This window comes from Muscardinus avellanarius, assembly GCF_963383645.1.
Source record: "Muscardinus avellanarius genome assembly, chromosome: 7".
NCBI classification, from domain to species: Eukaryota; Metazoa; Chordata; class Mammalia; order Rodentia; family Gliridae; genus Muscardinus; species Muscardinus avellanarius.
Window position 1 is genome coordinate 49,249,206 of NC_137793.1, and position 11,289 is coordinate 49,260,494.

At 44.6% G+C, this 11,289-nt stretch overlaps 1 protein-coding gene across 1 annotated transcript in view; it reads right to left on the reverse strand.

The window, feature by feature from the left end:
• LVRN (laeverin) overlaps positions 1-4,533 on the reverse strand; it is a gene marked incomplete at both ends in the record, with an annotated part of 79,106 nt that extends 74,573 nt beyond the window's left edge. The window contains one exon of the mRNA XM_080699290.1: positions 3,836-4,533. Within this exon, the coding sequence (XP_080555416.1) occupies positions 3,836-4,533 (698 nt within the window). The remainder of the gene's footprint in view (positions 1-3,835) is intronic.
• Between the last annotated feature and the right edge of the window lie 6,756 nt (positions 4,534-11,289).

Sequence of the window (11,289 nt, forward strand, 5' to 3'; positions counted from 1 at the left end):
TCTATTTTTCTTTTCTCTCTCCTCCAAGGCCTTCCTTCCTATATTGGAAGGGCTCTCTACTCTCCCTTACTATATACGAACTGCTCTTATAAAAAAGGGTGAGTAGGAGTAGGCTGGATCAATATTCAAAAAATCAATGTAATATATAATATTAAACAAGCTGAAGAATATTCATGTCATCACAATTTATACAAAAAATGGTTTCATAAAACTCAACACTCATCTCTGCAAAAAAGTTTCTAGAGAAAAATATAAATCAAGGAGAACTTCCCGAACTACTAACATATATGGAAAATTTACACCTACACTAAGGCTTAATGGTGAAAGGCTAAAAACTTTCCTCCTAGATCATGTGTTAAAAACAAGATTGTTGACTCTTATCATTCTTGTTTAACATAATGCTAGAAGTTTTAGCCAGCACAATAAAGACAAGAAAATAAATGGTATATGGACTGGAATGGGATGAATAAAACTATTTGCAATAATATGATGATCTATATAAACAACTTCAAAAGATCAATAGAGAGAAAAAACTATACCTCAAGTGAGTTTATCATGGTACTTGAGATCAATATATAAATCTTAGTATTTTTATATAGTAGCAACATACATGTAAAAAATATTCAGAAATTGCTGATAGGGAGGTAAAATGGCAAAGCCACTTGGGAAATAGTTTGGCAGTTTCTTAAAAATAACTCAGCAGTTATACTTGCTGGCATTTATCCAAGAGGGGGGGGGACTTATTTTCACATAAAAGCTTGTATATAATTGTTGATGGAGGATTTTTTTTGTAGTAGCTAAAACCTGGTAACAACCAAAATATCCTTCCATAGGTGAATAATTAAAACTGTGGTATGATGGAATAGTGTTCAGCTATGAAAGGTTCAAGTTGATGTATACAACTTGGATGGACCTTAAGGACATTATGCTGAGAAAAGCCAATCTCTAAAGGTCTTATTTTACTGGATTCTATTTATGTAGCAATATCAGAATGACAAAATTTAAGAGATGGAGGACAGATTAGTGGTTGCCAGGGGTTAAGCATTATGGGGTAGGGGCACAAGTGAGTCAAGTATGAGGATCTTCTCTCTCTCGTAGTAGAACACTGCTATATTTTGACTGTGGTTATAAAAACCCACCCATGTGATAAATTACATGAAACTATGTATATTTTTACTAACAATATCAAATTCCTGCCTTTGATACTGTCCTACAATTGTATAAAACATAACCATTTGAGAAAAAATTGCAAATTTTTTGCAATTTCTGGTAAATCTATTACTTTATCTACTTACTTTAAGTAAATAGATTTATGTCTGATAAATATATTACAAAATAAGTTAGAAAACATGTGAGGCACTTTTGGCTTTAAGTTTAACTACAGGTATCTTTTCCTTGTGGTTTCAGAAGGAGAGATCCAAGGGACAACTCTCTGGTATTAGCTCTCGTCCAAAACGCCACAATTCTGGAGCCCTACCTTGGTTTTAATGTTCTAAAAACATGGTTTCTAGTTACTGTTAGAGTTGACTAGCACAGTAGGAAAATAGAAAGGGACTTTCCTTTCACATGTTGACCATTTTATCTGGGTCAAAGCCCCATTAAGACAGGAGAGAGAGGAAAGTATGGGTGGACAGATGAAGATGTACTAAGCAGCAACAGAAGAGTGTCAAAGATATATGCAGGGGTTTCATTTTTTCCCCTCTGAAAGATCTTGTGCCCTGATGTACACAGTTATTTTAAAAGATTATAATTGTGCATAGATTGGGTAAAACATCATCCTAATGAGGAAATTTCAAACTATTCTTCAAGCACTGATGCATTTTTGAAAGAGAAAAATCAAGCACTGCCGGGCATGGTGGCGTACATTTGTAATCCTAATGCTTAGGAGTCTTAGACAGGAAGATCACACAGGTTTGAAGCCAGCCTCAACATTGAGGGTCTCAGAAACTTAGTGAGACCCTGTTTCCAAATAAAATATCAAAAAGGTTTGGGAGTATAGCCCGGAGGTAGAAAAGCTCCTGGGTTCCACACCCAGTATCCCCACACCACACCACCACCACCACCAACAACAACAACAACAACAGCAACAAAAACAAGCACACCAGCCTTAGAAACAAAAGTTACAGTGCTGGGCATGGTGGCACACACTTGTAATCCCAGTATTTGGGAGGCTGAGACAGGAGGATCACAGTTTTGCAGCCAGCCTCAACTACTTAGTGAGGCCCTGTTTCAAAAAATAAAGAATAAAAAATAGGGCTGGGGTGAGGTAGAATGTTCCTGGGTTCCATCGCCAGTATGCCAAAAAAAAAAAAAATCTTAAAAAAAAGGTATCGATATATGTCCTCTGAGGCAGTTTGTTAAATGTATTTAAAACATTTGAAGCTGTGCCAGGCATCATGGTGTACACTTGGTGCTTGGGAGGCTGAGACAGGAGGATCACACAGGTTCAAAGCTAGCTTCAGCTACTTAGTGAGGCTTTCAGTAACTTAGTAAGACCCTGTTTCCAAATAAAGTATAAAAAATAGTTCTGGGAGTATAGCCCAGAGGTAGAAAAGCCCCTGGGTTCCACCCCCAGTACCACAATAAATAAAAAATAAATAAATAAATAAAAGTAAAACATTTGAAGCTTTGAATAAAGTACAAGAGATGATTTAGGGGGTAATTTGATGGGGGTTCCCCCTTTACAGACATCTGAGAACATTTTTCTCTAATAAGAAAGGGCTAAGTGCACCTCCCTTATGGTTGTGTAAACCACAAATGCTTTACCATTGAGTAGATGAAGAATAAGGTTGCTGGGTGTTTTTTTAATACCTTTTTATCTTCCACATATACCATTTCCCCAGAGTTCTCCGGGTTTCTGCAGTGTGATGGCAGAGCATGAAAGAGAGGGCTCTTCTTGTGTGAGGCTGGGAATACTCCTCCTGAGAGACATCACCTCAGAGGAGTGAAGACACACGCTCGCGCGCGCACACACCACACACACCATACACGCGTGCGCACTCAGTTCATTGGGCTTCGGGTTCAAAGAGGTCTTTCGTCATCACATTTATTTATTTATTCATTTATTTACCTAATTTTCTCCAGCAGAGGAACTGCAGAAGTGCCTGGCTCTGGCGTTCTGCAGAGCTTGACAAAGACGGGATGCAGACCCCAGACGGGACTCGGAGGCAATGAATTAAAGGCGATGCTGAAGTTCTGGAGAGCTCTAGAAAAACCTGGACAAACATCCTGACAGGGTAGACTCCTTGCAAGAGCAGCAATTACAGAGTGCGCCAGAGAAAAGAGGCGGAGCAGGGTGCGCTTTCAGAGCAAAGAACAGAAGGAAAGAGAAGCGCCTTAGACGGACTTGCTCCAAAGTGAACACAGGCGAAACACCTGAGGAACTCATCAAAGCGCAGATTCTGGTGCCTTTGGTCGGGAGGGACCAGAGGATCTGCATTTCAAACAAATCCCTAGGCTTTACAGCTGCTAATGGTCAAAGCACCAATCGTTGAGTAGTAGTAACAAGGGAGTTTGTTCAGAGGGTCATAGAAACGATGGCTGGAGAAGAGAAAAGAAAAGAAAACCATAAACTCGAGGGCAGCAACCTCAACAGGGCCGATGATAGGGACGAGTTGGACGGGCAGGAATCGGGGAGAAAGCCAGCCAGAGGAGGGTCCTCGGTCGGTCTGGAAACTTTTCAAAGTGGGGGTTTCAGTAGGACGCTAGAGAAAGCAAACTGTCAAAAAGGAAATGTCTTTGGGGATGGCAAGAGGCGCACGCCGGGCGCTCCTTGGACCTGCCAGCTGTTCTGGGCGCAGGGGCAGGGCGCGGCGCCCGAGTGGCCAGCCCTTACCTTCGCTCGCCCTGGTCAGTGTAGACATTGAGGAAGAGCCCCTCCTTGACTTCCTGAAACACCCGGCGGGAGAAGCTGAGGCGCAGCTCATAGCGACTCCCAGGCTGGAGCGCCTCGCCGAGCTCCAGCACCACGTACTGCGTGTCGGTAGCGAACCACACGTCGTCCACCGGCAGGCGGCCCGCCGCGGCGTCCCCAGCGCCCGGGGACAGCGGGCCCAGCACCTCGGCGAGCGCGTGGTCCAGGGAGAGGCTGTGCAGCAGCAGCCGCCTGGTGGCCGCGACGCAGCGCACGGTGATGTTCACCCGGCCGGTGAAGCTCAGACTGCGGGCCGAGAGCTCGTGGGGCCGCAGCCGGGGCCACAGCTCCAGGTCGTAGTGCAGCGGCACGAGCCAGCGCGGCAGGCGCAGCTGGTCCCAGGGCCCGGGGGGCCGCCTGTCCTGCGAGGCGGTGGTCGCAGCCGGCTCCCACCCGGGGCCGGGTTTCTGCGTGGGCAGCGGCTCCTCCCGCCCCAGCGTTGGGGAGGACGAAGCATTCGCTATCCCAAAGCCACGGTGCTCCGGTTGCGGGACGCGCGCACAGCGCCCAAACAGTGCGGCGAGCACCGCCAGCGCCAGCAGCAGCGCGGCGGCCAGCACCGCCAGCAGCACGGTCCCCGCGCGGCTCACGTAGAAGCCAGAGCCGGCCCGCCGCCCCATAGCGCGGGTCCCGGGCGCGGAGCGAGGGGAGGGAGCCGCCGCGGCCGAGCCTCCAGGCCCAGTGACAGGATCCCCTCCCGCCTTATAGGGTCCTCCTCCTCCTCCTCCTCCTCCTCCTCCTCCTCCTCCTCCTCCCCCCTCCTCCTCCCCCTCCCCTCCTCCTCCCCCTCCCCCTCCCCCTCCTCCTCCTCCTCCTCCTCCTCCTCCTCCTCCTCCTCCTCCTCCTCCTCCTCCTCCTCCTCGAGGAGCCTGTGAGCACCGGGCAGGGAGACGGCTGTTGAGGCCTTCCCTCCAGTTCGTCAGACCCAGGTCCCTGCCTCCTCAGCCCCGCGCACCAGACTCGCGGAGGCTCCCAGGGACAGCGCCGCAAGCGCTCCAACCCAGCTGCAACCCAACTTTTCCGACCCGGTCATTGGATTAGTGAGGCCTGCTGAGCTGTGGCCAGCTGTGGTTTCAGGTGTTGCGGGGAAGGAGCAGGTACCGGAGTGCTCTGGACTCCTGGACCTCAGTGAGCCCCAGCGGCGCGACCGCTCGGCCAACCCACGGCGTGGGGTGCTGGGTGGAACACTGGAGAAGCGGGACATTTGGGGACACACTCTAAAAGGACCCTGCAAGGGGCGACTGTGCGGTCATAACAAACATCTGAAGCCAAAACTAAGGCCCCGAGTTGACCTTCTGAATGAGGGAAGGACTAAGGGCCGGACATCGAGCGAGAGCTTGCACACGAGGAGGGTTCGTGGCGTCAGCCCTCGTGGTGGGAAGCAGGGGCTCCGCTTTACTTGTGGAAGCGAATGGGCGGGAAGCCCCCACTCAGCTCCTCAATTTCCAAGGCGCGGGAATTCCCTTCTGGAGCAGGCTCTGGCTCTCCACAGCCCTCCATCGAACTCCTGCTTCGAAGCCGGCTCATTTCTTTTTTTCTTTTTCTTTTTCTTTTCTTTTTCTTTTTCCTGTGGTACAGGGGTTCCTGGAAGCCCTTCTATCTCCTGGCTACACTCCCAGACTATATATATATATAATTTGGAAACAGGGTCTCTTAAGCCAGTGCAGCCGGCTTCGATCCTGCGTGATCCTCCTGTCTCCGCCTCCCAAGCGCGGGGATTACAAGCGTCCCCACCACGCCGGCCTGAAAGCCGGCTCATTTCAAGTAAAGAAGATAAAAGCACCTAGCGGAGAGCCTTTCCGGACCCCGCCCGCGGGCTGGAGCTGGTTTCCAGGCTGTCCTAGTCCTTAGAGTCTTTAGCTCCTCAGGCATCTGTCTGCTGTTCAGCCGGGGGCCTGGGCGAGCTCCTCTCCCTTTAAAGTCCTGGATCTGCAGGACCTCACCCAGGCAAGTTAGTCTCTGGGATCCGTGGGGGAAGTGGGAGGGGGGCAGTGTTAAGATCCTGTTGCAGGCTGAATATTTATTTCAGAGTGCTGGGATTAGAGTCCAGTTTTTTCATAGCTATAAAACAGGCACCGCTTACCTGTTTGTATCTTTCTTCCAATAATGAAACCTTTTCACCCGAGTTTAGAAACAAGGTAGGGCCATTTTCTGGGGAACGAGTGCTTTCTCCCGCCTGAAACCAGATTAATCCCATTAAAGATAATAAGTCCCTCCTAAATAAGACAGAAAGGCTGAAGGAGATATGACTTTGAGTTTAGGTAGATGGATGAGCTGTAATCTGTGGGCAGCCTCCTGGTTCCCGATTGGAATTGCTTTCTTCAGAAACGGTGCCCTTTGAAAATAATTATGACTACATACATTACTATCAGAAGATCCTGGGTAGAGTTGAGCACCTTCTATTGGGGGGGTCTGTAGATTTAGGTCATTAAATGGGAATTGTTTTACATGTGGAGCTACTAATTTCTAGCCTTACCAATCCTTAGACAATCTCTTCAAGGACTTTCAATGATTATAGATTCGCAAAGAAAAGAAAAAAATATAGGGCTACCTCATTCAACTATATTGAACATGTTCCTACCCTCAAATATATAAAAGAATGCTAAATATTGTGTGTAGATACAATTTGATTTCATTTTCTATTATCATTAAATAGGAAAAGAGATTAAGCTCCCACATAAAAGGTTTCAAAGATATAAATTCATGTCAAATGAGTCAACAACTTTATCCTATTAAGAAAGAAAAAATCCCATAAATCATTCATGCTCAAAAGAATTTACAAAATAACACTGTATGAGAGCTCAAAGAAGTGTGTGTGTGTGTGTGTGTGTGTGTGTGTGTGTGTGTAGTGTTAGAGACTGAACTCAGGGGCTCCTGAGTTCCACCTCCAAGCTATGTTCCAGCCCTCTTTTATTATTTATTTTGAAACAGGGTCTCACAAAGTTGAGGAGGGTCTCACCAAGTAGCTGAGGCTGGCCATGAACCTGTGACCTTGACACATTATAATTATACATATAGTGGGATTCATTGACATATTTGCACATGTACATAACATAATTTGGCCAGTTCCATTCCCCAGTATGTCATCCTTGCCGCTCCTCCTCCTTCCCCCTGATATCCGATCTCTCTTTACTGGTGTCCCTTGTATTATTCCCCCTCCCCTATATGCATTCTCTCTCTCTCCAGCTTGACTTTCTGAATCTAGTTTATTTTAACATGATATTCTCCATCCAATCCTATCCATTTTCCTGCAAATGACATGATTTCATTCATTATGGCTAAGTAAAGCTCTATTCTGTATATATTCCACATTTTCTTCATCTGTTATCTATTGACAGACACCTAGGCTTGTTCCATAACTTGTCTATTGTGAATTGTGCTGTTAAACACATGAGTTTGCATGTATTGCTATGGTATGCTGACTTTAATTCTTTTGAATAAATTCCAGTCTATGGTATATAGCTGGGTCATAGAGTGATCTTCATAATGATGGTACTAATTTATGATCCCACCAACAGTGTATAAGTGTTTTCATCACATCCTCACCACTGTAATCCCTGCTACTCAGAAGGCTGAGGCAAGAAGATCACAACTTCAAGGCTAGCCTGGGCAACTTACAGAGACACTATCTCAAAACAAAAAATAAAAAATGCTAGGGATGTATTTAATTGTTAGAGTCCCTGGGTTGAATCTTCCCCTGGGTTGAATCAGTTTCCTCTGAACCTCCATTATAGACAGAAGCATCTTTTTATTCCATCTGAGGAAGTACCCTTCCCTTGCAGAAAACCTTTTCTGCCTTGGCTGGAGCAGTTGCCTTGAAAGGGATATTTTTTTCTCGGGCCTTGCCCACACCACTTCTTATTCCCTCCAGCCTCAAAAGATATCCTCAAATTACAAGGATGTATAGTATTTTCTCTAGGAAGAGAATCTGTACTGACAGAGGCAGCACCATTCCTGCTGTATGACAGGGTTGCAGCTGGGAAGAGAATTCCACAGGGCTGGAAGACTCGAGCAAAACTGAAGCCATTATCCCTCTTGATTTTAGATATAATAATGATAATATTAATGAAATTTGAAAATTTATTTGAATGTGGATTACTGTTTTGTAATAATCTGAAAATTGATGTGACTATGACTGGAAAATGCCCTAAGATGGGAAAACTTTCAAGAAGCTACATAGAAAAGAACTCTTTGCTCCTCTGCTTTCAACACCTAGCTCACTTAAGGTTTTAGCCATGAAAGGAAAAGTTAACTTTAGGCAAATTATACCTACTGTACAAAGCCCTCCATATGTTGCTTATAAGTTAGGGGGTCAATTGTGGTATCCCCCTCAGGGGTTAGCGCTAATCAGAATATTTTTCCACCTTCAACCAATCCTCCACTTTCCTTTACAGGAGGGTATAATGAATGGAAAGCACAGAGTTAATATTACTGAAAAATGGCTTGACGTTAAGACCTTGCCATTCTTCCAGAGGCTGGAGAGGCAGGGACCTCTTTGATGCCTGCTCACTAAAGCACAAAAGAGTTCTCTTGGTAAATAACTTAATAGGTACTATAGAAAATTAGGTTGTAAGCATTGTAAGTTAGAAAAAGAGAGTAAGTTCAGTGAGGGATTGGTGGTTGGGTCAGAAAAAGTTAACAGAATACCTGGTGGTCAAAATAGCAGATAAAATTAGCAGTTAATTTTAGAAATAGAGACAGTAAGTCTAATGTTTAGTTGTTTAGATAGAGGATAGGATAAATTCAATTAAAGTTTATTATGTGTGATGTAGAGTAGTGGTAAGTTTTGTAGGTCAATTCATTATAATTTAATAAAAAACAAAAACCAGGAAAAACAGGTGGCTTCAAGGTGTGCCTGCTACATGGAATTCAGGTTAATAAAAAACTAAATAAAAAACAATGTACATGTAATGTGGTTTTGAAAAACTAAATGAAAAACCAAATATGTATGATGTGGCTTACTGTAATTTGTTAATTGTTAGTTTCATGTAAAATAAATATATTCTAGGACATAGGCAGAAATGCCTTCTCCCTGATAGTTAAGCGTAGAGTCTCTCACTCTCTAATTTCGCTGACCCTACATCTCCTTTAAGACCCCTGGACTGGTCAAGGCTGGACCCTGGCAATGTACCCAGTCTTTCAATTTTTTCTTTATCAGAAGAAATTTGGAGACTGCATATGGGAATGGATTCTATGAGTATAGACCAAAAAAAATGATTGGACCAAACCAACTGATTAATATTGACACTCTCATCAAAGACTCCATATTTAACATATTGGCGTGAAAGTCCAGGGTTGGAATTAACTGAACCCAATAGTAGCCAACAGGCCATGAGCTCAGTATGCCAAAACTAAAGCAGTGGTTCTTAACAAAGGCAGCACATTACAGATACATCTGGATCTCCCCAGATAATGATGTGAAAGTCCCATTCATCGATATGTTGTAATTAGACTGGAGTGGACCCCAAGCACGAATATTTTTTTAAGATTATCATATGAATTAAATGTTAAAAACCACTGTTGCAGAAAGAGCCAAAAAGCTTCTTATAAAAATAGTATAATAGATCTATTAAGTGTGACTTGTTCTAGCTCCTAGACATACCCACAGATGGGCCCATCAGCATTGTCAAGAAACAATTTCAAAAGCCCTCCAAGAAAATGGATGTAACCCCCAATGGAAGACTACCTGATGCTTATCTCAGAGTCTATGGAAAGCTGAGCAGAATGGTCTGGCTTCTCATGTCATGAAGATTCCTGTCACTATCCCAATCCCCACCCCAACTCTGTGGTGTGGTGTTGTAGACCAGCTGGAATATGAATGCGCACCAATCCACTCACATGTTGCCGGTAGGACAGTGGTAGATCAGAGAACTGAATTTGTACTGTGTCCCATGTGAGAATTAGTCCAAATCAACATATCAGCTTTTCTAGCAGCCCAACCACAACCACATTTTTTTTTTTTTTTTGGTGGCACTGGGGGTGGAACCCAGGGGCTTTCTACCTCTGGGCTATACTCCCAGACCTATTTTATACTTTGTTTGGAAACAAGGTCTTGCTAAGTTGTTGAGAGAGCTTTACTAAGTAGTTGAGGCTGGCTTCAAACCTGTTCAAACCTCCTGTTTCAGCCTCCCAAATGCAGGGATTACAGGCATGTGCCACCACGCCTTGTCACATAATCTTTTTTGTGTATGTGTATGGGTATGTGTGTACTAGGGATTAAAGCCAAGGGCATTTTACCCCTGAGCTATACTCCCAGCCCTATTTTATTTTTTTATCTTGAAACAAGTTCTCATTAAGTTGCTGAAGGTCTTGCTAAATTGTTGAGGCTGCCTTAAACCTGTCTCAGTTTCCCAAATACTGGGATTATAGGCATATGCCACCATACCCAATTTCAACCATATAACCTTGCAGAATAAATAACCACATCCCCACCAAGACTTTTAGGAAGCAACCTACTATAGCCAAGCCACACTTTCTCTTGGACCTACTCAGAACATCTGATCATATATAGCATAAGGGTTTGCATTCACCCTGAAGGGGCAGATTGAGACCTGAGGCCATGTGGGTCTCAGTCTGAGTTTGGGTCAGCCCAAGAGAATGGCTTTGATGGCTTCACAAGGTCTAAGACACTGGAGGCAAAGAGGACTTGAGGACTTGAAGGAGGGTGTTCAGAAGTACAGGACCATCTGAAGCACATCCCATAGTGGGGACTCCACTTCTTAGGTTTGCATATGGGATTCCACTTCCAGCCCCAGTAAAATGAAGCCAGCCAGCTCTGCCCTCCTATGGTAAGCAACTGCAAGACTGGATAAAATTTAGAAAACAACAGTTTTCAGATATTAAACAGCCAGTCCAGGATTATTATCCTCTCTGAAAGAAGGAACATAAATGAACACCTATAATTCTATTGCCTTTCTACCTAAAAGCATTTTCTGGACTGCAGTTTGAAGAGACTGATGGCTAATCTGGCAGAACATATAACAGCAGCAGAGGAGGGGATTAAGGGCCCACTGATTAAATCACTGCATGCCTACCTGCACACGCGTAGGGCAGAAGGTCACAAAGTCAAAGAACAACCAGGAGGCTGTAAGCAGAGCAATTCCAGAACTCAGAGAAGCCGAAAGACACTTGATTCCAAAAACCTGGAGCATAAAGTTCTTGTTGGATTTTAGGACATAAAGTAGGAGCTTCATAATGATTATTATGCCTGAGTTTTAAGACTGGACTAACTTTAGAGGAAAGGCTATTTTTGATCTGGCCTATCAAAAGAGTACCCAAACTACCAAGCTGTTTTACAAGTAAGTTACCTGTCTGCCAGAACAAAGACAGCCCTATGTTAGGCTGGGTCCTCCCAGAAACAGATATCATGATGAAAT